The following is a 27,180-nucleotide window of genomic DNA, read 5'->3' on the forward strand; positions in this document are numbered from 1 at the left end:
CACTGCTACTCCGACGATTGACCCTAACATGCTCATGTTTTTCACTAAATTTGGCAAAGACCCTAAAAAAGGTGTCGATAGAGCTTGGTCAGGCTGCCAGGATAAACTTTTGGATTTGGTGGGTCCTCTCACCAGGATTTTTTATATGGCGGAAGAAGACAAAATGGATAATACACCAATTGATCCTGTGGTCCTTTCTAACTGGGCGCAACGCACCATCTGTATGCTGGGCAATGCAAACTCCCAATTGTCCATTGAACGAAGGAAAAGTCTCCTGCTCAAGATTGACCCTAAACTGACTTCCTTGGCCTCTAAAGATGAGGGTCCTTCAGCTAAAGGCCTATTATTTGGAGACTCCTTAATTAAGGAGCTGGGCAAATATGTCTCCACCTTTGCCTCCCTTGACAAGGCTCAGGTTTCTATTAAAAAGATTTTTTCATCTCGGGTTTTTGGCAGGGCTGGCAAAGGCAGGAGTCGCTTTGCCGGCCATTCCCTCAGAGGTCAGTATGCCAATCGAGACTCCTACAATCAACAAACCCAGCTTGACACCTACTCAGGATACAAGCCACGTTTCTACCCCCGCCGCTCAAGAGGCTATCGTCAGAGAGGCTACATCAATAAAGGAGAACAAGTCTCCGGTAAGTGTTTCCAATTCTGGCCTTCCTCCAGTAGGAGGCAGACTAGCTCTTTTTCTAGACTCATGGCGTTTTCTCACCTCAGATCCCTGGATAATTAAATCCATTCAAGGTTACCTCGCAGAGTTTTATCAACCCCCAACTCAGTCCCTCTTTCCTCTTCCCCTGGTGTTTTCTCAAGAACAAAATCAACTGCTCCACAACAAGATTCAATCCCTCCTCGCCAAACAGGCCATAGAGCCAGTTCTATTCGACCCTTCTGGTTTTCTCAGCACCATTTTCCTGGTCCAAAAGAAAAATCAGAAGTTTCGACTAGTTCTAAACGTAAAACATTTCAACAATTTTATAGTTTACCGACACTTCAAGATGGAGACCATTCTTCATCTCAGAGATATATTACTTCAAAGCGACTGGTTGGTCAGACTGGACCTTCAGGATGCTTACCTCACGGTCCCAATTCACCCCTCACACAGAAAATTTCTTCAATTCCAATGGCACAACTCTTTCTACCAATTCAAAGTTCTTTCTTTCAGGCTCTCTTCGGCCCCTTGGTGTTTCACCAAGATTCTCAAACCTGTTGCGGCCTTTCTCCGCTCTCACGGTGTTCGTCTGATTCTTTATCTAGACGATTTTCTCTTGATGGCACAAGACAAACGCCTTCTCCTGGTTCACCTACAGTTCTGTCAAGATCTTCTTCTCAAATTGGGTTTCCTCATCAATTTTCAGAAATCAGCCTTAGTTCCAACTCAAAAGTTGGAATTTCTTGGTTTTCTCATAGACACTACTCGTTCAATTCTTCAACTTTCCCAGCACAAGGTCTCCTTAATCAAAAAAGAGATTTGTCAATCCCTCTCCCTTCCTCACATCTCCCTCAGAACTTTGGCTCGTTTAGTGGGACTCCTCGCCTCCTCTAACCAAGCCATTTTCCCGGGTCCGCTACATTACAGCGCCCTTCAACAGTTGAAGATCCGCCATCTTCACAAGGGTCTGGCCTATTCCGATCCTTTGGTTCTGGACTCCGAGTCCAAAGAAGAGCTTCTATGGTGGTTGACTCACCTAGACGCCTGGAACGGAAGAACTATTTTCTCTGCCGCCCCAGATCTTGTGTTAGAGTCCGATGCAAGTCAGACAGGTTGGGGCGCAAGATGTGGTCAGTTCTTGACTGGAGGCGCATGGTCTCTGAAGGAGTCATTCTTGCACATAAACAGTTTAGAGATGCTTGCAGGCTCCTTTGCCATCTGCTCCTTTATAAAGGACAAAGTAAGCTGCACCATTCTTCTCAGAATGAACAACCTAACTGCCGTCAGATATATCAACCATCTAGGAGGCACCATGTCCAAGATCCTGTCTACCCTGGCAAAGCATCTTTGGGAATATTGTCTCTCTCGACAAATCTCGGTCAGAGCGGTTTACCTGCCGGGCACTCTGAATACAGTTGCGGATTGGTATTCCAGGCATCTTCACGACTCCAGCGACTGGCAGTTGCACCCTTCAATATTCAATCATCTTACTTCCCTCTTTGGCGTAATGTCCATAGACCTTTTTGCCTCTCGCCTCAATTCTCACCTTCCTTCCTTTTTCAGCTGGAGACCGGATCCCCAGGCTCTCGCCACAGACGCTTTCCTTCAGATTTGGCCATCGTCCCTTCTTTACACTTTTCCTCCCTTCCTTCTCATCCCTCGAGTCCTTGCACATGTACGCAGACACCAATCCATACTGGTTCTAATAACCCCAATTTGGCAGGCTCAACCTTGGTATCCAACCTTATTGGAATTAACAACCGACCGTCCTGTATGGCTTCCTCACTTTCCCGACCTCCTCTTAGATCCCCGAGGTCGGCAACATCACCTAGTTCTCAACAAGTCCTTGTTTCTATTTGCTTGGAAGATTTCGGGTCGTCCTGGAGAACCCCAGGAATTTCAGAGGATGCTCTCAGACTCATCCAACAGGCCAGGGCCCCTGGTACCACAAAAGCTTACAAATCCGCATGGGCAATTTGGTCCAGCTGGTGTTTGGACAGGAATTCAGATCCCTTTTCAGCTGATGTAGTGCTGGTTGTGAATTTCCTTGCTTCCTTAGCCTCCCAGGGTAAGGCCTATCGCACTATCAACACTTACAGGTCTGCCATTTCCGCTGAACATTATAGAGTTAACGGCAGACCAATTGGTGAACATCCTCTCATCTGTCAACTTTTAAAGGGAGTAAGATGTGTTTCTCCTCCCTCTCCTAAATATAATGCTATGTGGGATGTCAATCTAGTATTGAAATGTATTACAACTTGGCCAGATAATGAATTTCTTTCCCTTAAGCAACTTTCTGCAATATTGACTATGCTTTTGTGTCTAATTTCACTTAAACGTGTTTCGGATGTTAAAGCCCTGGATGTTACCTCCTTTTTCTTCTCTCCTCTTGGTGTTTCTTTTCAGGTCAGAAGACGTACCAAAACTAATTTGGCATCGGTTAACTATCCATTTTTTCCCTCTCAACCCAAGTTGTGTGTTGGTAATTGTCTTAAAGCTTATGTGACTCGTACTGCAGATTTGAGGTCATCCTCTTCCTCCCAATTGCTTATTTCCTTCCAGAAACCCCAGAAACCTGTCTCTGCTCCTACCTTAGCTCGTTGGGTCAAATGGATCATGTCTCTAGCTGGGATTGATATAAATTCTTTTGGAGCCCGTTCTGCCAGAGGGGCTTTGGCTTCTCGGGCCTTTTGGGCAGGATCCTCTTTACAGGATATCCTCAAATCTGCAGACTGGTCGAATGAAAGTACCTTTAGAACCTTTTACTGTAAATCAATTTCTCATGTTTCGGATTCTGTTATTGCTATGCTTTAAACATGCATAATATGAGCCTCCGGTCTTGTAATAAAATTGAGATTTTCCTAGCCTTGGTGTCTGAAAGGCTAGATTTTATTAAAGACACGGAGGCGAGTATTATCCCACCACTGGTTTAACCCTCCCTGTTCCTTTATTTCAGTTCCAACTCCTTCTTCCAACGTTGGCTCTTCATGATCTACATGACGAACTTCCTCCAACACTGAACTCTGTCATCAGCGAATATCCTTCCCGGATTCCTCTCTGCACTCGCCATCTTCAGGATTGCCTTATGGACTTTGTGACTTTGATTTCTTTTTTTTATGTCATTTTGTTGGTTACTTCTCCTCTTTAGTTGTTCGCATCAAGGAAAGAGGACTTGTTGTTCGCAGTCAGGATACTAATAGTGGCATACGACGTCCTATTGGATGGTTTCCTTTATGATGTCACTTTGTAGTTCTTTTGTTGGGAAATGTAGTTTTCTTCTTGGCTGCTGTTGAAAATTAAAGCAAGAAAAGACTGCATAATACTCGCCTCCGTGTCTTTAATAAAATCTAGCCTTTCAGACACCAAGGCTAGGAAAATCTCAATTAGTCTACAAATGCGAGATATAACATCATTTGCAAATCTGTGTTGCTGGTGCTTTAAGCATCCAAGGTATTTCAAGAGGTCTTAAATTCTGACCACTGGTTTTGCCAGTTTTTACATGCCAAGTTAGTTACAAAACAATCCTGAAAATCACCCCAATCCAATATTTTTCACATTTGAAATATAACATAAAAGAACAATTACAAGATGAAAACACGTCAAGATGAGTGAAGTCAAAGATTGCAAAAGCTTTTCCCGGGTATGTTATCCTAATTAGAATACAAATGTGGGATCTAACATTAGATGCAATGCTGAGGTGCAGTTACCCTAACCAACCAAGCTATGTTAACAGGACCTGAAATGCTGACCATTGGTTTTGCAGTATCTTTAAGCCAAATCAGATTAAAGTCCATGACAATCCAATATTTTTCTCCTTTGAAATATAACATAAAGCAGCAAATAAAAGATGAAAACATGTGATAGTGAGTTTTCTATCATAATCATAATGAAAGCGAGCCAAAACTGTTTGGTGTCAGGAATCAAACACTTGAACACATCACACAAGTCCTGATCACCCATACATGGCTTCCCATTGAAAGCAGGTGCATTGTAAGCTGCCACAATGATTTGCTACCTTCGAAGTTCTGATACCATTTTTACTGTGAATTCTAGTCCTCAGAAAACAAAGAGCTCTTAGTGATTGGTTATTACATGTATGTATTCATCTGTAGATGTTCTGTATAATGTCTATCTTTTGTACCTGGGACCTTGTAAAGTGCTCTTTTAACCCTTGGGTCTGGTTTGTGCTATATAGAACAGCAAATAATGACTAAATAAAAAACAACCACAGGTGATGTGGCTACTTTTTGGACGTTTGGTCCTAATTATGAGCAAGCTGATCAATTTCAAAATGTGACTAAATTATTGTTACCACAACTAATGCAAATTATGAGTTTTGTGACAAATATAGGCAGGTCAAACTTAGTGATTTCTATCCATGGTAAATACTGTAACGTGTATTTTGGTGCAAGGAGCACTCAAATCCACAAGTTATTTCTTAAAAACTCATGGTAGACGATAATTATCACGCCCGTTAGTGGCAATCTTGCAATAAGGGCCTTAAGATGAACCATTTTCTTCAGTCTTGCGGCTGCTCACCAGAGGAGACCGACCCCGCATATCCAGCCGTGCCTTTAGTACAGAGGAACTTGTGGTTTTGCATTTTTTAACAAGTCTCTACAGCCAGTTTAAGGGTAAGCCTATGTATGCACGTCCTTTTCCCCACCAAGTGTCCATTGGTAGCACTTGCTTAAATGAAACCGTGATATGTCTGTAAGGTGCTGTCGTTTCCTAAAACAATATTAAGGAATGAGGATAATAATGGCATATTTCAGCATTTTAGTTACTGTGCAAGCTACACGTACCAGCAATCTCTGAGTGCTCAGGTGAGGAAAGAATGTGATTTAAAAGCCATAAAAATAAAGCATCTGATTTACATTGCATTCTGGACATTGGCCTGATTTCCATTTAAGCAAGCACTGAAGAAGTGTGGCAGCAGTGCTCTATTTGTAAAATAAGTGCTGGTTATCAAAGCGCTGTATCTGCAGTTGGTGCTATAAAATGTCACGGTGCGGAATACCAAGGGTGCATAGTACTGAATCCACTTCAAGCCTCTTTAATTCTCTGCCAGGCACTCCCTGCCCGTTATCTCACTCTTAAAGATCTCAGCTTTCTCCTTAGTTGACGGATTTCTATCTTTCTCTTCCTCCATCTATCTGTTTTACAGTCGCGGCTCGCAGGGTGTTAAAAGGGGCGGGGCGGCACGTGGTGGGTGCGGAATAAGAAGAAAATGAAATAGTGAAAAATAAAAAAAGCTTACTTGAGCGCCACACTTGCTGTGCTGCTCCTCCATCCCCTCAGCAGGCACACGCTCCCCATCACAATTGGTTTTGCATCAGGTTCTGGTGAAGGAAGGTCAATGGGAAGAGACTATTCTATTTAGTCTGCCCCTGTTGCTTTTTGCCTCTTGTGCCACAGTTACTGAAAAGCTGCTCTCTAATACTGGCTCTCCTCTTATGAGGGCAGTAAAACACACCGACACTGCTCATAGTGTTGTTGTGAGGAGGGCCTGATGGTGCAGCACGATACCTCAAGGTGGGTGAGGGTTGATAGGACCAAGACACCTCACACAGACATTCTGTCTCCTCAACAGTTGACCAGTGATACTCGATGCTGCTAAATACACATTAATAGCAAAGCTCCCATCAAATTTACTTTTTTCTTTTCACACAAATACAGAAGGTGATACTTACATGCTACTTGAAATTCTGCGAAGCCATCTCCTGGAAAATAGGTTCCCGACTCCTCTTGCTCAAAGCAGCGCTTGTGCTCACTGCTTTCCATTACACTGGTCAGAACGTTGGCTTCCTCTTGGACCCAGGACCAGTCCCGCATGCACCCGTCCAAGGATGGGTTCAGCTGAAGAACAGTGGACCAAAAATCATGAAGCACACAACAATATGGTCAGGCCTAATATTGTCAGATCACCCTCCCAAGATTCAAACATGCACAAAGTATTGTTTTCTATGATGTTGCACTGGAAGAAGAAGAAACAGCATCTATTAAGACAACTCACTGCACAATAGTGAGGGCTTCTGGAATTATGTAGTAACTGAGGAGCAGATTAGGAAGGTGAATGGACAAAATTTATGTTGAAGAGGAATGTAAAATTATGGGTAAAAGAAAGGCAAGGTATTTCCGTATTATATGATTGAAAGCAAATTATACAGTACTTTAGGAAGGACGTTCACATCACCAACTAGCTATTTTGACGTTTTAACGCACAATGATACAAACACAATTGTCATGCTACAGAAAATACTTAGGGCTCTTAAAAATGAGAATATATACATGAGCTGGTCGTAGTTAACAAGTTATCACTAACATTTAATGATTACTTTGATTTACATTTACAAGTATACGGTTTAGATTTTTGTCCCTAGACAAAAACCATTTCCTTGTCCATCATATGGATGTATTACCATAGTGAGGGCAAAAGTGTAAATTCCTTAAATATCTGACTACAGTAATCAAGCACTGAAAGGGGGGTAGTTGACTTTTGTTATGTGTCTGGTGTAGCACTACATTCCATCTGATCTGCAGTGTTTTTTTTAATAACTTTTGATCCACTTAAACTCAAAACAATTTATTACTAAAATCTGCTATCTGCAAAGTATTCAGCAGACAGTGGAATGTGTGACAAGTGCAGAAAACTCCACACAATAGATAGGTCCTGTCTGATTTGAATTCAGGTGTTTTTGTCTACATCATCAATTGGGTTGCTGCTCAAAGTGGATTATTCACGTGGCTACCCAGGACAGTTTTCTTTCTAGCAAGAGAGACTTTTACACTTGCCACATACATGTCATGGGTGCCTTGCCTTAGCAAATGCACGCATCCCTTTGATTAATGCATGGGAGATGCTTAAATATTCTTGTCCCATTGATAAAAGGCTTCTATGTATGACTAAGACAGGTTCTGAAACTATGAAGGCAATCACACCATACAGGGCCTGCTACCATCATTCGAGAAAGGTAAAGCATGTTAATGACAGCACAGTAGTACCTCAGCTGTTTCTCTGAAGTGAGTTGCTATAGACATCTTTAATCTTGCCCCTGCGCTTGACAATACCCTCCTCTGAACAAAGCAACTAAAGCATAGTAAGAGTTGTAGAAAAAGGTCTATCAGGCCCTGATCTTTATATCCAAACAAAATCAGGTAAACTACTTCATTGCACTTTTAGGCCCCACTTTAGACAGCTTAGGTTTAAACTGTGAAGAGTATGTCTATGTAAGACTATTAATTCTGTTTAGATTTTCTTACCAATCCTTATCCTGATTTGAGAAACCAGGCTGGTGGTGCATAAATTGACAACTTTATGGGCTTGGTCCTGGAAAGTGATAAGGGAACATGCCTCCAACCTGTTTTCTCTTTGATTATAAATCTTCAAGAATGCTGAAAGCATGAAAACAATTATAAAATTGAGGAGGGACTCAGTTTTAAAGATGATGAACATCCATTTCTAGTCTGAAAACCATGAGGTAAAGGAGGTTTCCCCCTTCCCAACCTATACTAAGACATCCTCCCTCAGGTGCTGGATTTAGGGTCGTGGTCATTCTGTCTCAGGAAATAGGGTTCTAGGGGAGACTTGCCATACACTGGGAGTTAGTTCATTGTGCACCCTGAATCTGGAGACCTGCTTTCCAGCTGGTGCATGAGGATTGATAGGATCTGCAGGTGAGTGGGGGATGCTTATTGGTTCAATGTGGTTTGGTGATTAACGGAGTGGGATGTGACTCATGGTGAAATTGCACAATCAAGCCCCTGAAAGAGGACTCCCTTTGTTGTGCTGGTGGGATTCTAACCAATAGGTGTTACTTTAGTGTATCAGAGCGGCAGGAAGAACAGAGACACACAAAGTTAGTGGGAACTAGAGTGGCAAACGAGACCCCATATGCCCCTTTTATAACCATGGTCACATAGGGCCTGATTCTAACTTTGGAGGACGGTGTTAAACCGTCCCAAAAGTGGCGGATATACCACCTACCCTATTACGAGTCCATTATATCCTATGGAACTCGTAATACGGTAGGTGGTATATCCGCCACTTTTGGGACGGTTTAACACCGTCCTCCAAAGTTAGAATCAGGCCCATAGTCTGGTGACAGGTGAGGGATGAGTGTAATGTGTGAGTGACAGCATTTCAGGCTGGTTTACTGTAAGTATAAAAGCATATATGGAACAATTAGATAGGAGAATGTTTGATTCTCTTTGACACATGCACACTCTCTAGTTTTTTTTCCCTTTAAACATTCCCATACAGATGTGCTCCTTTTTAAGTTCTATTTCTTTTCTTAATTGTTTTATTTTATTTTAAAAAGTGAGTTAGTTGATTTTAAAGGAAGATTTAGATTGTTTTGCAAATATTGTTATGGTTTTAAAACAATAAATCAATTCATTCATTCATTCACTCTTTGACACATGTGGAAGACAATTCAAAAGTTTCTCTGTGAGTGTTTTATGCAGGTGCTCTTTGCTATTTTTAACACTGCTTTTTAGATATAGGTTTTGCTGCTCTGTACTACTTCATTTTGGTACAGAGTAGATTAGACATATCTGAGTCTTGGATTTCGCCCATTGTTTTTGAAAATTTAGTAGGTTTACTTTCTTTACCATGGCCCCACTTCAGTGGTGCGAAATCATTTCTGACATTTAAAAGAAGGGACTGGATGCAATCAACTAAAATTGAGAATTGTCTGCAGTGGCCAAGGAAAGAAATACATCCACAGTTCCATTCTTATTAACCTTTAGTAAAGCTGCATATGTTGTTTGTGAACATTACGAAGATCTCTATACACATCAGGTGCCAACCTACGGGGAACAGAAGTCTACGTTACCCCATGGACGTTCTTTCAATAAAATGCCAGAGGTAGCAGAAGTGACAACATGCACCCTTTGACTGCTGATGTCATCACAGGGTTAACGTCTATTCTAACTGCTTCCTTCATGGCAAAGGTGGTAAGGGCAGTGCTGACTGTTCCAAACCGCAAGCCACCCATGAATACTACTAATCGATGATCATGCTCCACCTGTCCTCTTAAAAGTCCCCCCGCTCCCCCACCCCCACTTCACGCCCAGTTTCTAAAGCATCACAATTACAAGCCTAGGAGCAAACAATGATGCTGAAACATCACAACAGGGCTATGGCAACCCAACCCTACTTTTTAATTCTTTACATCTTTATAAACAACGAGGGGCATACCCAACATACTAGTCAATATCTTTATGTTGGTAAGCAGCGTTTTACTGACATGTACAAGGTCCATGCATCCGGGTGGCTGCTTCAGGGTATTTGTGGCCTAGGTGACATCACGGGGCACAGAAGAACACATGCAGAGTAGACGTATTTGTAAGAGACTAGAAGGAGTGTAGCAGTCATTGCCCTATCAATGGGGAATGACAATTAAAACAAGTGTCTTCCTGATAGCAGAATGAGCTTCCAAATCTTTGATAATGTTAGGGATGCAGTCCTCAAATTTTTCGATTTCTGATTGGCGTTTTGATGAATGTAGACAATTGTACCGAGAGTGACAGTTGAAACATGCCAGATATTTTGTTGTTGTGGAACTTTGACTCATTCATTGTACCTTCAGTTGAGCTCTTTGGAAGACAACATAGCACCTCTCAATGGCTTTTGTTAGCACACAGTTGGAGGACGCAGCAAATATCTGCTTGCACAAGGCAGCAAAAAGTCTTGCGCCAGTTCTGTAAGAATGACACATCCTAGTCTCACTGAAAGCATCATTAAAGAATTGTTTAAGTGTTCACACTTACCGGCCTCAAAAGTTGGACACTACTATTTAGAGGCAAGTCCCCAATAAGAATCCGAAGCTTCCAGTCAGCGTGCCCACTGAACGACGATTTGACATAGTGCATTAAACTGACCACCACTTCTCCATCCACTCTCACTTCAATAATGTTGGCATTTCTGTCCACGGAGACCTTGAGAACACCAAGCACATCTGTCAGTCAGTAAAACAATGCTGGCCAACTACTATCTATACAACAACCAATCCCATCTATTTTTCAAATTACTGCGTCTGGAAATGATGATTTAGACATAGTGAAAATGGAAAGTATTGAAGGCAGAGGGCAATGTGACATATCTGATAATATTCTACAAAATAAATGTTGTTTTTTAATCTGAAATGTCTTGATTAAGTACTGAAAAAAGAACAGCATTTAGGAAAAAAAATATTTTTCAAGTCCTTAGAAATGTAACCATCTAGCATAAAATTCTGAGGTGGCGGGTAGAACATTTAATCCCTTTTATGGCAATGTAGGTTTTTTGTGTTCATATTCATTTTGTCAAACATGTAAAGATGAGCAATATATACAAAGGATACGCAGAACATAACTATAAATTGAAATACATCCGAAAAATGTTAAGTGCTCAAGTAACAAAACCGCATATTCGGTGTTTAGCAGAAATCCTTAACAAATGAATGCAATGATGAGTGAACCTGTGTAAGGATTGGATCAGGTAAAGCACTTGGGGATGATTACAAGTGCTCAGGTAAGCCCAATAAGGCTGGTAATAGGAATTACCAGCCCAAGTGGGGTTTCAGGATCCACAGTAAATTTGCGAATCTGTTGCATTTCACACAGAGATTTCCACTGCTGAAAGCAGACAAAATCTCTGGTAGAAAATACCAGGGAGTAATGAGGAATAACTTTCACAGGATTTTGAATCCCTAATAACTTTGTTACCCCAGAGTTACCGATGGCCTAGTATCAGTAACTCCAAGAGGTGGAGTTAATGAGGAACACAACAGCGATCTCAGGATAAGGCACTGAGAGGATAACTTAGAGTCCAGGGGATGCAGGTTATCTGCCGTACACCAGAAATCATCTCTCATGTGCCACACTCCCTGTTCTGCTGCCTCATGTAGAGGTGGGAGAACCTCTGGGTTTCCAGTGGTGGAGCCTGAGCTGGCTCCAATTTAAGAAGCCCCTTGCTAGGTCCGCCTATGCCACAGGGCATACAGGATCTCGTGCTGGAAGGCCTACCCATATTTAGAGCTCGCTTCTGACAGTAATTGTTATCACTTCTGACAGTGATTGTTCTTGCCCTGGGCTTCTTTTATGTGCCCTGTACAAAACTGAGGAGGTGTGGCTTCAACATTTAAATTTACACATACAATTTTTCTACTCTAATGAATTGCTGTTGTTTTCTATAGGATAAGTAATTGTGCCGCAGCTGTTTTATGATGATTAATCAATATTGCAGTTTTCAATAAATGTATTTACTACTTTGGATTCTTGTGATTAGAACCTAGTATACATAGTTACTAGCTGTGACTGGTACATATGTGTGCCTTGCATCTTGTTCTTAGCAAGCGGATTTATTTTTTTACTTTCACTAAACGTGCCACTAAATTGTAGTTGCTTATAATAAAATTGTCCTATGACTGAATTGTGCTAATCCGCTGTCCTATGCTGTGTTAGGAAGAAGTAAAATGTCAATGTCAATTATGCACACCAATAGATAATGACATTTGATTAAAGGTCTTTTTACTTATATATATCTTTATATTTTTACTACTGTCGAGGCAGGTAAGAGTCACAAACCTGCAATACCCTCAAGCTTTTACTAGATGTGCCTTTCGAGTCAGGTGCAAACGTCAGAAAAGTGTTTCACAAAGCTGCAGTACTTCAAGTGATCACTGGCTATCCCTCTCCAGTCAGAACCAACTGCTTGTCATCTTAACCTAGTTGCAGTAACTCAAGTCGTTACTAGATGTCCATATACAGTCAGATGCAAGTGATTTAATGATTAGTGCTTGTTTTTTTATAGGATAAACAAATATGACAGTGTTGGTTTAAGATGATGAGTCAATATCACAACTTTCAATAAATATATTGATTACTATAGCACACTTATGATCACAACCTAGTATATATAGGTACTATCAGTCACTGAAAAATGTGGATGCATTCAACCTTACTTTTAGCAAATTGGTTTTCAGTGTCACTATACATGTGTGGCAGTTAATAGTTACTTTATGCTGTGGTATTTGGAAGTAAAATGCAAATTGAGAAAACCAATAACTACATTTGACTATAGGTTCATAGTATATATATATATATATATATATATATATATATATATATATATATATATATATATATATATATATATATATATATTATGTGTATTCAGGCTGGCAAGACAGTCACAAACCTACAGTACCTCAAGTTGTTACTTGAGGTCCCTCTCGAGTCAGATTTCACAAAAGTACAGCACTTCAAATAGTTTCTAGATGTCATAGCCCAAATCCAGCTAGCCTCCACAAACTGCAGTACCTTAAATTGCTACTAGAGGTCTCTCTCGAGTCAAATGCCAAAGCTTGGAAATTCTTTCATGATGCTGCAGTACCTCAAATGGTTACGAGGTGTCGCTCTCAAGTCAGATGCAAATGTGTGAAATGACCTTCACACATACACTTCTGATATTTGAATGATTTGTGTTTGTTTTCCATAGAATAAATATATATGCCAAAGTGGTTTATGATAATGAGACAGGTTTGAAGAATTTATTACATCTCTTGATTTTTATCAAAGTGATAACACACTACTATACATAGCCACTAGCAGACATTAGTGAATGAAAGCACCTTCAAATGTCTAACATTGGGGAACTATTTCTTGAGGTGGATATATACACGTTTAGAAGCAAAATACAGCCATTCGAAGTGAAGGTATCCAAGGACTGAAGTGGGCTGCCCAGTGTGTTTTGCTACGTGCAGTGGTGGAAGGCTCCATAATTTGAGTGACATTTGAGAAGCACAATGGATAAAGAGGTTTAACTGAACACACACCACCCCCCACACACACAAATATTAATGTATTTTTCTTATGATTGTTTTCGAAAATGTGATGCAAGCAGGACAGCTAAAGCTGCCTTTTAGGGGTAGACCTAAAAAATGTTTAGTCAAAAGATGAAACAACAAGATTTTTTGCACATATGCCGGACCAATGTGGCAAGAAGATGTGGACCAAAAACAATCCTTATGGGAAAACAACAAAAACTGCCACTCGACAAACATTTACACTTTGACTGTACCGAATGTGGCGGAAAAGAATGGCATGTAATTCCTGGGGTTGCTTACATACAATTTTCATGAATGTATTTATTCCATGCGTTAAAGGATCCAATGGATTGCTGCTTCATTTTGGAACTGGTTAATACTGTCTAATGGTGTTCGTAGGTTCCACTTGGTCTATTTATTTAATCCACATAATTTTCTTTGTTTTATTCTTCTGCACTATGTAGTCCAGTTTTGAAGTACCGGTGCGCTGCAACAGGATCAAGTAGAAATCATCTGTAACTGGTGAACTGGAATTTCCACCAGGGAGCCTTGATGGTGGCTACTGATAAATGCTTGTTTGTAATTCTGAATGACTGGACCACCAGAGGAATATATTTTTTGTATGAGGAATATACCTTCAACATCCGGTTCAAGCCGCAGGTATGTTCTTATATTGGATCAAAATCAAACCCCTGCTCTCTCCTGAGCGCTTGTCTGAAGCATTTGGCAATGTTTTTATAGACATATAGCAGTGAGAACATTTGACGCATACGTTCTATAAATGGTTGAAGTGAAATCAATACATATTTTCATAGGAATCGGATGACCATGAAGATGTTGAAGAAATACTGACCAACAGCCTTAGTGCTAATCAGGGCTTAACTTTGTAAAGTATTAAGTGCGAGGGCCCAATTTATTACACATGGATCCACTGCACCTGGAATAACCTGCATTTCACTTTAAAGTGCAGGTTAAAGTCCATGTCTTGTCATTTTTAAAAACTATATTAAATAGTTAAGTGCTCCACTAATGAACGTTTCTTAAAAATGCACACACAGGGCCACCATGTGCCGTGCACTGGCCCAAATTAAGAACTGATGCTCATAGAATCTGCTCCAATTGACTGAAATTCTGGAACTGAGGGCTCATTTACAAAGGTGTTTTGTGGTCAAGCCCCTGCATTTCGCAACAACACTTGGTTTGCATCTTCAAAAGTGCAGGCCTCCATCCCACGACCTGTCACAGAAGATGAAAACTGCAGTCTACTTAATTTCTTAGGCAAGTCATTTTGTGATCACATGCCAATGTACAATTCATGATGTGGCCTACCAGACCATAAATTGCATCGCAGATTGCATTCTCATTGGCAAACCAGTCAATGTGCAAATTACACATCATTGGTTTGTGAATGGGTATAGCACATCAGGCCTTTAAAGAGGGAGAACGTGGTTGCCACAGAGATGCTAATCTGATAATAATATAGTCAAATCGGTGGGATGTGGTAATCAAAAAAGGACAGCCTGGAAAGGGATAGACACTTAAAATTTTAAGAAAGCAATGATATTCAACTCTGTAGAACTGGAAAATGAACAGCTTACACTTATTTTGACACGAACTTTATTTGCTGAAATATTCACAACACTTTCTACAAGTGTTTTCATACTGAAAGTAGCATTTAGAAGGATACAACAAATGCATAATGCTTATGTCTAAAATGTTAGGATATGTTATGCAACGTAATATTGGTAATGTTATGTTATATTTATGTATTAAATGCACATAAGGCAGACCTTCATTGTGCTACGTAACAAAAACATGAGGAGATGAAAGAACCAATACACAACATAAAAAAGAGCTGGATGGAAGAAGGAACAAAAGACCACCAGACACTATATAGCTGATCCACAACGGCAATTATAAATACAGGAAGTAGTACACCTGTAGTACTACTTTACATACTCTTAAAGGCATTTGTGATTGGGCCCCAAAATATATAAAATGGGAATATTCAGAGCATATGTATATACAATCAGTCAAACAGACAGTACTGTGGAGGTCTTTACACTTTTACTAAAGGGTAGGTGGACATTCTGGGTTTAATTCATAATGGCATTTACGATTATGAAAATCAGTCCATTATTATTACTTCCCGCAAAATTAAGGCGGTCATTCCGACCCTGGCGGTCATGGACCGCCAGGGCCGGGGACCGCGGGAGCACCGCCAACAGGCTGGCGGTGCTCCCAAGGGCATTCTGACCGCTGCGGTACAGCCGCGGTCAGAAACGGAAAACCGGCAGTGTACCGCCGGTTTTCCGCTGCCCTGGGGAATCCTCCATGGCGGCGCAGCTTGCTGCGCCGCCATGGGGATTCCGACCCCCATACCGCCATCCTGTTCCTGGCGGTTTTGGCCGCCAGGAACAGGATGGCGGTATGGGGTGTCGTGGGGCCCCCGTAACAGGGCCCCATCATGATTTTCAGTGTCTGCCATGCAGACACTGAAAATCGCGACGGGTGCAACTGCACCCGTCGCACCCCTTCCACTCCGCCGGCTCCATTCGGAGCCGGCATCCTTGTGGAAGGGTGTTTCCCGCTGGGCTGGCGGGCGGCCTTCTGGCGGTCGCCCGCCAGCCCAGCGGGAAACCCAGAATACCCGCGGCGGTCTTGTGACCGCGCAGCGGTATTCTGGTGGCTCCCACCGGCCCTGCGGATACCGCGGCCGGCGGGATTCAGAATGACCCCCTAAATGTCTTTGTGAATCTTCCTACTCTTGATAAACACAGATGTTTTAGGAGACTCTTGAATTGGACTAAATTCAATTCGCTTTGCTATTTATATGGCGGCAAGGTCCGAAGTTTGGTAGCTGATATGGAAAGGGGTTTATCTACAAAGTTCACCGTTCTTGGCTGAGACTGCTTTGTGTACAACAGTCAAGGTTTCGAAGGCAATCTAGGCATTGATGGGAAGCCTTTTTGTGGGATGTAAGAATCAGAGTGATGTTGTTCTACCCATTAGTACCAGTGATTATGCAGGCCACTGCCTTTTGTACCAATTACAGATGATGGATGAGTTGTATGTGCTGTGAGATGGCTAGCATTTTCATAATCAAGTGTAGATTAAATTAAGCCAAGTATTACCATGATGTGAAGGTTGGATATGGTGAATGGTTTCATTTGTGAAGAAACATCACTATGCAAGTGCCATAGGAGATATTGTAATTTTTCTTAGCAGTACGAACCACAGTTGGAGAGTAAGGCCATGTTTGGAAAGTATTAAGCTGGAAACAGAACAAAAACACATCTGTGCTGCTAAGACGAAGTTTCACAGTCAATGTTATTCCCTGGCAGACACCTTAACCGGTCACTGTTTAATAAAATTCGGGGCAATCTGGAACTCCACCTCTGTACTCTAGCCAAGATGATTCTACCATAAAAATGGACCCTGTGCACAAGAGGACATGGGGTGGTTGTACAGAGAAATAAACCCCAAACCAAGGCTGATGCCAGGGCCAATGGGCTGCAGTGGTCAAGTGAGTAGAATTGAAGGTGGTGGGAGGACTGGGATGAGGCAAAACAAGATTATAGATGCTCTAGAAGTCAAAGAGGTGCTGCCAGTTTGGCGCTCCTAACCGCCTTTGGTTTACTCTGTTTTCCCTACTGTTCAGGTCCCGCCACAAGGCTGAGTGTTGGGGTAATGTCCTGTATACTGTTTCCATGTTAAGCTGCTGATGATAAAGAGCGGTCTTAGAGAAATGCTAAGAAGGTTTATAAACTACTAGATCTTGCATGATGAAGCAGCCCTGCCCTTCCTAGCCCTTCATCTCATCTAAAATATATGTCCTTCATCGTGGTAAGAAAATGTTGTACTACTTCTTTTGTGCAGACACTAGTTCCATAGCTAAATTGCTAGTTCCCAAGTCCAGGTCATAATTCACCTTTTTACCTAGCACGCATTCAGTTTATGAACATTTAGAAAGCCAAGTTGCAGGCCCAACAAAGGTTCCACTGCTTCATTCTATACCACAATCGTAGCTTTCAATATCAACAGTGAGGTCATATTATTCTGGCAAAGCCTCATCCCACTAACTCCTTCAATTAAATATGTACAACACCAAAGTCTCAAAGCCTGTGTTCCCACTACGCTGATGATTTAGGGTCTGAATCCTATTCTATCTTAAGTGTCATGGCCCAGGGCAGATATTGCTTTCTACTTGCAGTTCTTTTCCCTTAGGCACCGGAGTCCAAAGCAGTGGATATCCATCTAGCAGCCCTGCTAACAATGCTTTACCCTGCTTCCTCTATAGAGCATCTTTATTAGCTTCCCCAACCACATACACCCCCACTTTTCACCTCAGCTGCATGTTCTTTAACAACCAGGTTTGAGGTCTACAGTCCAGACATGATCTTGGCTCCTCATGCTCCCTGTTCTCCCTGACCTAGCAGCAAATATACTTAAGTCCATGTGCAAGTTTGTGGCTCATGCTATAATATCCTATGATAGTCACTAGGTATTGACCAACTCCTGAATCCACTTAGCCACAAACGATCTCCTAGTAGCTCTGCACAACACTCAGCTTCCCAACCAAAAGCAGTTTTAAGGACAAGAATTGGAGACCATTCTCAATTCACCTCATTTCTGAACCGGAGTTAGGTATCAAAATGAGCTATGAGATTCCCGGTTAGCTCTTTGATGGACAGCCATCCCTTCCATTCTCCCAATTTGACAGGTCTATTAGAATGTGTTAACAGTCCCTGACCAATCATTGTCGGTCTTGGACCCTAGGAAGTCTGCAGTACTGGGTAGTTCCTCCATTCTGCATGTAAAAAGCTGATTTGACTGGTTTATATTGGCTACGTACACAATACGCCCCCTGAACTTTTCAAGCTGTAACCATTTTCAAAGCTGTTATCTACACTTGGTAGTTCATATTATCTTAGATCAAAGGGCAAAAATAAGGCAGTGACCGATTTGCTAATGACAGTCTTGAAAACTAGAGAAAGCCTGTGGGTTCAGGTGAGACACTGTGTGGAGAGGGGAGTGGTCTGCACAGCTCTCTTGTACCACTCCTTTAATTTTTGAAATACAAAACAACGAATAAATAAATAGGATATATATTTTTCTATACTTCATCATGGAGAAATGTTTCAATTCATTGTTTGAGCGGATGGGTACAAATATAAATAACTTTGAAACCTAAAGGAACTTGTGAAAAAACTGTGCAGCACTGACAGACCTATTTTTGCTTATCTTGAAATCATGGTTACAGTTAGATGTCATGCAAATAAGACCCAACCCAATGGTATGGTACAGTGAATGGTGTAATGGTGTTATTTGTTGGTGGGTAGCCTTTAGTTGACTCTGTGAGTGGCTGTCTAAAAGGAGAAGCTTTCCACATATAATTGATAAAAGTTGTAAAGCAGCAGAAAACTTTGAAGTTCCTCTATATTACTTGAGCCATGACGGTAGTCTCCACATTGATAGCTCCCGCTAACTTCCAGGCCCAGAGATAATGAAGGTAACATATTTCGCACTGGTCCAATAGAAATGGTATTGTCAAGTGACAATATGAGTCCTCTTTTGCTCAAGTAACGTAGTACTTTCTGAAACCTTTGTTCCTACTACTTGAATGTCTTCCCAGGGACAGTGATGCCGTCCAAATAAACCAAGATTTCAGTACATTCATAGCAATACTCTCCAGTACATGAACCTTTGTAAAGTTGCTTATGCTCCAGGAAAACCTGTTGCATCCATCAATAATTATAAAAGCCAAAGTTGGAGTTAAATGTAGCCTTTTCACACTCTTCACCTCTCAGGGCACGTACTTCTCATATAGTTCGAAAACCACCAAATCCAAGCTAGTCAATCTAGGACATCGTGCACTTCAAGCATACTGTAGTGATTTGGGTGAGTTTAGTAGATGAGTTTGCTGAATTGCACACAGATTCCTACATTCCCATGTATATTACATGCTACTACTTTTAGAGAAATGCAAGGCTGTTGCAAGTTCAATAACAGGACTAACTTTGAGTTGAGACCTGCATGAATGATGACTCACCCACATTCCACCCTTTTACAAATGCCTCTCTGATACATCCAGACACATTTTGTTTGGTTCTGCACCTACAGTGAGAATATCCCCTATTAGATGAGCTATATTGAAGCATACATTTCTGGAGCAGATGCTTTTTGCCAGTGTGGATATGCGTGGTACTCAGCAACACCTTTCAGGCTCGATGTGATTGATTTCTTTGCTTGGGCATGGTAATATCTCTTACTGGCCCAGTTGCCCATTTTTTATGTTAAGCTTCCATCTTGAAGAAGCCTGTCCTACAAGAGAGTTTTGTTCTAGACTCAAAGAAAAATAATTGCAGGCTAGAATCCCAAACTGTGTGACAAGAGGCCTGAGAATAAGTGTCATTAGTTACAATCATACATTGATGTCCTGGATCTAGGACATATGACTCTGAGTGTTAATGGCAGCTCCTGAATGGTCTGTGGAGCTTTTTTGGATTGCCAAAGATGCATGAATACAAATCAGGCCCCAGATGTTTTGAGGTTTTGTATCCTTGTGGTGTCACACAATGGGATGAAGATTGAGAATGAGATTTACCAAGCTATGCAAGGCCACCTTGCACGGCCCTTGGTGGCTTTGTAAATCTGGAGTAACACAAGACAGCTCAATTTGCTGCCTTGCATTATTCTGCATGGTGGGGGCGTTACATGGGTGGTGCATGGATGTTCCTAAGCATCAACACATGTATTCTTAAGCATTCCCAGATTTACACTAGCGGACCTGGCAATGTGACAAAATTGTATGCCTTCCCACCAGAGACGCAACAAGAAGAAATATCTTTATTTCTCATCATAGCTTCTACTTTCTAAGGTTGCTGCATTCTACCTCTAAGGATTGTTTTTGTGCAGGAAGGTGTACCTTACTGCACAAACACTATCCCCCCTGTAATGCAGGTACCCTTGCTCCACAGCACAATGGTGCCTGCTTTGGCACTAGCCGAAATCTGTGTGCCAGCGCAGGCAGAGGGCAGGAATGCACCATATTTTGATAGATATGGTGCATGCTTGCCCCCTCACTTTAATGCAGCACAGCAAGTTGTCTTACTGCGTTGCTTGAAAAAATAAATTTGGCCCCAGATATGTACATGGTTTGTCTCCCACTCACTTCTTGACATTTTTCATTTCAATTGTCTTGGCTCTTTGCCGTAAAACGGCTACAAAGTAATCTGGATTCATAATTAAACACATCATTGATTCTTTGCCCATCCACAAAACTTTGTAGGGATAGATTCTAAAAAATAAGAGGATATGACTGCTGTCTTCTCCCAGTAGCAGTGCAGTTGATTCACTTGTGCCCTTGTCTTTTTGTTGCTTGTCTTCCTTACCCACTGGAAGCTTGACAACAAGTCCTCTGTGGCATTAACTGCACAATAGAATTGTAATCACTTTTTCAACATATGGAGTGTTGATCGATTTGGAATGTGAATGATAATATGATCCCCTTATGCACATTTGAAACAGAAATCTCTCCACTATGTTCCCATGGAGTGTACCTGGATTAGAGTTACAGGAAACTCTTTGTTCCTGCACCTTTCAACATTGTGTTTTACTTTGTTACCTATTTGTGAATGTTACCCCATTTCTGTCAGTATAGATTGGTTGTTTTGAGTCTAGAACCATCAGATGTTGCTTCAGTTCCTCTATTTCTCTCTGTCTGTAGCTTGTATTTGCCACAGTTCTCTACTACTTAATTATCCGTGATCTCATGGTAAGCTGCGAGAATGTTACCATTCCTTATTTTTCACTTTTTCTGGGACAGATCGTTTTGACTATCTCTGAACTGTTTGTAAAATGGCTGTTCTTTCTTCCAAACAAATTTGCATCCTGAGTAGTTTGTGTTGCTTGGCCAAGTTACTCTATGTCAATTGCTGGAGCCCCTTTTAAACTTATAGGTTCCTATTCACAAACTACACTTTTGTAGTATATTTTGTGTACTACAATAATCCTACGAATGTACTACAAAATGCTATTCACATACCAACATGCAGAGGCCTCTCTCTGCCTCTTTTGCTGTGCAGAGATATACACATCCAGCAGCCGAGATCCCTTCGCAGTTTAGTATATGTTTCAGTAGTAAATGTGGGAGAGATGAGGGAATGGCTGGAAAATGGGGAATACTACTAAAGACGAGGGATTAACGGACAAGTGAGAATGTGTTTAGGGAGGGGTTTTTGGAAGGACATGCACCCACTGTCTTGCAGTAAGCCCATTGCGAGTTACAAATTGCCCTTATACAATTACTGTAGCTAAAAAGGACCAAAAACAGACATAAATGTACTTCAGCTTAGAGTTGGAATAAGGCCAGAACCACTCATGATCAACCTATCCTTCGCCAACACCCTAACATTGAAAATAATGGAGCTTGGGACATAAAATAAAACTCTGTATGAATTGATGTGAATATCATTTAAGGTATTTTAACTATTTACAAAATACAATTACATTTTAATGTTAAAACATTTTCTAAATATAAAACTATTATTTTATTTGAAAAGATTTGATTAACTTTCATAAAAATAATTACTCTTTATTATATTACATTTAATAATTTTTATGTGATAGAAATATCATTTTTTACTTTCGGTGGGAATTTATTTTTTAAATTAAACTTGACAAAAATAATTTCATTTTAATTTAATATAGTCAAAATAATTGCATTTTTAATTTAAAATTGTTCTTAACTTTTTTATATTACAGATAGAAACACATTTAGGTGTATTGATTCATTATATTCTGAAAAACACCAACTATACAAACATATTATACATATATGGTTGCTCCATAGGTAGTCAGGGATGATCTCGATAGGACACAACCAGCGCAGGTTCCAACTAACTTTACTATAGATTTAATAGGAATTGCTATGACAAATTTTTATTTCTGTTTTCAGGGAACTAATACCTACAGACTAAGGAAGCCCCTATGGGGGCAACCTCTGCACGAACATAGCACTTCTGTACATGGATCACTATGAGAATGACCACATATATAGAGAGGGGACACCATTTTTTGAACATACTACCTTATGGAGAAGGTATATTGACGATGTCCTAATGATAAGGACGGCAATAAGGAGTTACTCCTGGATTTCTATGAGTGGCTTAATGAGAGGTCAGAGGACATCAAATTTACCATACAATATAGCACAGAGGCTATTTACTTTTTGAATGTAACTAGTAAGGTGGATCAAGGCCACCTATACATAGCCCTTTTCAGAAACAATAGTGAGAGGAATACCAGTTTACAATACTTAAGCCATCATCCCAGAAACTTAAGAGATAATCTATCGGATGGGCAGGTACTCCACCACTGGGGGAACTGTTCATACAAATCTGACTACTTTAAGGAGTCAGTGGATTTACCTACGCATTTGCTTGAGAGGGTGTACCCTAGAGCTTTTTGAAGAGAGCTAGGAAGAGGAGTGGTTCTGTCCGTGGAATACATTACTTACCCCCTAACAACAAACAGAGGCATCAAGAGACAGAATGACATGTGTGCCGACCTTTGTACTTGAGGTAATGAAATACGTAAGATCATTAATCAACACTGGATTTTGGTCTCTGATGACACTGAAACTAATGAACCTCCCATGCATTCCTTCAGGACAGACAAAACTATCAGGGGTCATATGGTGAGCTCTTTCCTAGGTACATCGTCCAAACCCTCCATTGACACACTGTGGAATTTACCAGATGTTATAGGACACTTTAAGTGTGGGAACTGTAAAGCAGTGATTCAACCATAGAGATGAAGGCTTTCAGTTACAAAGAACAGACGTACACACTAAGGGGACACACAAACTGCAATAGTATGGATGTCATTTATGTGATTAGGTGTCCCTGCGGACTTTTATATGTGGTGCAAACAAGACAGAAAGTGAAGGCATATATCCTTCACCATTGCAGCAGGATTAGATGCAGGGTCGAGGGCGCACCCTTAATAGAACACTTTATCGCCAAAAGCCACCCCCATAGATAGTATACGCTGGTTGGTGATTGAAAAGATCAAAATTAACCTTAGAGGGGATAGTCTTACCAACATCTTAAACCTACCAGAATGTAAATGGATCCACCATTTGAACACAGTGGTGAAAGGGGTTAATGAATTTGAGGAGATCTCTATACAGGTGGCAAGCCTGAATAATGGTTGAATATTTACATTCACTGGTTAGCTACTCCCCAGGAGACTCCGTACTCCGAAGGTGAGACGACCGTTTCTAACATACTATCCATGATATTAATGTGAGATATATGCCAGTTGTATCATCTCTTGTGAAGCTCGTAACACTGGCTTACGCAATGGATACCAGCCATACATCTTGTACTTATATGTATGCCATTGTTTTTAACTAATGACATGTTTTTAACAAATGACATGGGTTTTGGTAATGAAAGTAATGGGAGATATATGCCAGTAGTTTTATTTCTTGTTAAGCATGTAAAGCTGGCTTATGCAATGTATGCCAGCCATACTTCTTGTGTTTATGTGTCTGCCATTGTTTTTAACATATGCCATGGGTTTAGGCTTCCTCTGATTGATCTGCATATTGTCCACCAACAGTTTTCCACCGATAGAAGGTTCTTATGATTGTAGTTGATTGTGGGATAGCAGGGAACCATTTCATTTGTGATATTGGAGAGGCTGGGAGCTTTTTTACACACGGGGCATAGTAAGGGGTTTACTTTTACATACCACTCATGGACCCATGTTGTTTTGCAAACAACGCTGGCATGAATTTCAACCTCAGTCGCTCTTGGGCAGTTTGTGTATACTGCTGATAATTAATACACTGTATTTCTTTAAGAGGGTTTTCTTTGGATTGACGACCCAGACGTGCCCGTCAATGGAGCATTCTGATTGTGCTTTTACATGCATGCAGACGCAGTCGCTGCCATCAATCACATCGCTCTATGGGAAGGTTTGGTAACGGATGGACACCGCACTCTGACTTTGGAGGAATAGCTCCTGTTTTTTTATTCTTTGAGCGCTGGTGTTTATTTGTTAAAAAAGAGGCCAGATTGAATCATATGGTTTTTCAACTAAAAAACACTGTTTTGGTGTGTTTGCTTGATTGATTTCTTTTTGTATATGCCATGATGATTTTAGACCTGGGGTATGGATATCGAATTTTAAAAATTCCTTTTTCAATTTTATGTTTTCCATGATAGATATCAGCAGAGTCGTTCTGCAAGATTGTGTAATTTTGCTGTGAAAGTGTTACTGTTTGTCTACCTCTAGCCTGATATTTAATTTACCACTACCAAGAAGCCAGCTGCCTGTGTTAATTTCATGATTAATTATTTGAGCTCAGCAATGGATGTTATTTCCAGGTGAGCAGTTGTGAATCATGGAGGGACCTTGACACGCAGACAAATAGTATCATTGGTTCTATTACGTGCAACGTTTGTCCTTTTTTTATTAGCTTGCTCCCTATCTTGAAGGGTTCTCCAGTTCTGATGAAGACCTGCTTAAGAGGTTTCGATTGGCCCCACCCCCAAATCTTGTAGGGTCTGAAAGGTGACACCTGTTTACAGCCTGGATTATAATTGGATTTCACCAAGGGGCAGCTATGAATGTTACAACTGCCTCCTTTTAGATGATCTTGTACTTGTTCGGAAATATAAATGTGTATAAGCAGGCTTTTGTATAAAATGGATACATGTAATTGATATCTACAATTGATCTATTGATTTCTCCTTTTTACTATCCAGTCTACTCTATACAAGAGCACTTTTTCCTTTTGCACCATTTTATACACTCCTTTGGAGCAACCATATATGTATAAAATCAATGCATCTAAATGTGTTTTTTTCTTGTGTGCATTGCTAAAATTGATTCACTAACATAAGGAACTCTCCCCCATTCTCAGACAGAGCACTATCGCCACCTTCAATTTTCAGTGGGTTGAGTTTTGGGAAATGATTAAGTTGAATTCATTGATGTAATCCATATCTGTTTTGCGCACCTGGAACGACTGCTTTGTTACCTGGAGCCTGCCTTGAACCCTCAGAGGCCAGCCCTGCTGTTGAGCCCTGCATCTCCACCTGCACCCAGGACTTCCCATAAGTGATTCCAAGGGCTACTCTGCTGGCCTCCTGTTCAGAGCCACAGGGACATCCCAGGCTCCCACCATCTTAAACCCGCACCTGGACCCACCCTGAGTGTGATTCCAGGATCCACAAGAGGTCTCAATACACTCCTGGTCCCTCGGTTCTGGTGGAAAAGGTGACTAGATATCTGTGGTTAGCGCTTTTATCTTAGAGGCGCTATTTTGAACAATAAACTTTACAAATTCATATCTCATATAAGTTATTAAAATGTTCTCTATTTTTCTAAATTGGTTAGGGGGTTTTATTGTGCTGTGTTTTTTTACTCTATTGCTGTATGTGTACTGCATAAATACTTAACACATTGCCTACTGCTTTTGTGCCAAGCTAACCAGGGTTAAGAACAAGTTAAATTAGAGATTTTTTGTGGCTCACCATGCAAAGGATTGTGGCTGTTGCTTGACCAGGGCTCACACTACAGTCAACCAACAACCCAATTTCTCACCCCCAATAACAAACTCAAGGGAATAACAGAACCATGAAAAGGGCACAGAATCCCAAAATCAGAACCATGCTAATGGTCAGCTCCCACAAGCAAAAAATAACACAGAAATAGAATAGTCATGGGAATGTATAAAAAGTTGGTACCCAAAGAAAGGAAATCAAATAACACAAAAAATAACAACTGAAGATGTGAAATAACAGTGTTCCATACTCATTTCCCAGGAGTTCCACCCCAATGACCAAATTAATTGTGATACCATCTTTTTCTGAACATTTCTCAAAGTCTGCACCTTCATTTTTCTTAACATTTCTTTTTTCTAAGTGATAGCTTTGCATTCTACTCATATTGCAATGTTGTATATTTTGGTGGAAACCTATGGTCAGGAAGGAAATATTTCAATTCTTTATACGCTTCATGCTACACCTGCACCGTACCTCTCAGCCTTTGAATTGGCTATATAACAGGCAAATAGGTGGTGCACAGTGGTAGGTAATTAGATGATTAGGAGTGGAATAAAGTCTTGGCATGCAAAGCGGAGATATCCGTAACTATTTGCGCCAAACCTACTTACTCCACATCCATATTGCGTAGGATCTTTGGCTGAAATTCAGATGCATGCCCCAGATGTCATGCTAAAGACGCTATAGGCAGGGTTGGCCTGTGTGATGGTCTGTTTTACTCTTGATTTCCCTGATATTAAAACAAACATTGCCTGCTGCAAGCATAATCAATGCAATATTCCATACCTTGTAAAAAACGTATACATTGTTCAAAACGGCCCGATTCACAAATATGGGCTACATTTTAGCTATCTAATTCACTAATCCCCATTTATTTTGGTGCCTAAATGAAATGTTTTTGTCCAGTAGACCTAATACTGTGTGCAGTATTATGTTGGGTACTGAGCTGAGTATGCTTCTGCAGGTAGCACGCATTGTATTTATAGCAATCATTATAGATTAAGAGTGGATAAATCAACTTTCATTCTTGATGAGTAATTGATTGGCTCCTGTGTACCAATATCATGAAAGTTAATCTGCCATTCTAAAGGTTAAAGGACAAAAGGGACAAAAGTGATCGCCTTTTCTTGGG

The 27,180-nt window shown here is 40.8% G+C and overlaps 1 protein-coding gene across 1 annotated transcript in view; it reads right to left on the reverse strand.

The window, feature by feature from the left end:
- LOC138265845 (growth arrest-specific protein 6-like) overlaps window positions 1-27,180 on the reverse strand; it is a 190,724-nt gene that overhangs the window by 94,546 nt on the left and 68,998 nt on the right. Inside the window, exons 4-5 of the mRNA XM_069213939.1 lie at window positions 10,430-10,597; window positions 6,349-6,514 (exon numbers count right to left, since the gene is read on the reverse strand). Of these exons, the coding sequence (XP_069070040.1) occupies window positions 6,349-6,514; window positions 10,430-10,597 (334 nt within the window). The remainder of the gene's footprint in view (window positions 1-6,348; window positions 6,515-10,429; window positions 10,598-27,180) is intronic.

The sequence above is a fragment of the Pleurodeles waltl genome, chromosome 11 (genome assembly GCF_031143425.1).
Source record: "Pleurodeles waltl isolate 20211129_DDA chromosome 11, aPleWal1.hap1.20221129, whole genome shotgun sequence".
NCBI classification, from domain to species: Eukaryota; Metazoa; Chordata; class Amphibia; order Caudata; family Salamandridae; genus Pleurodeles; species Pleurodeles waltl.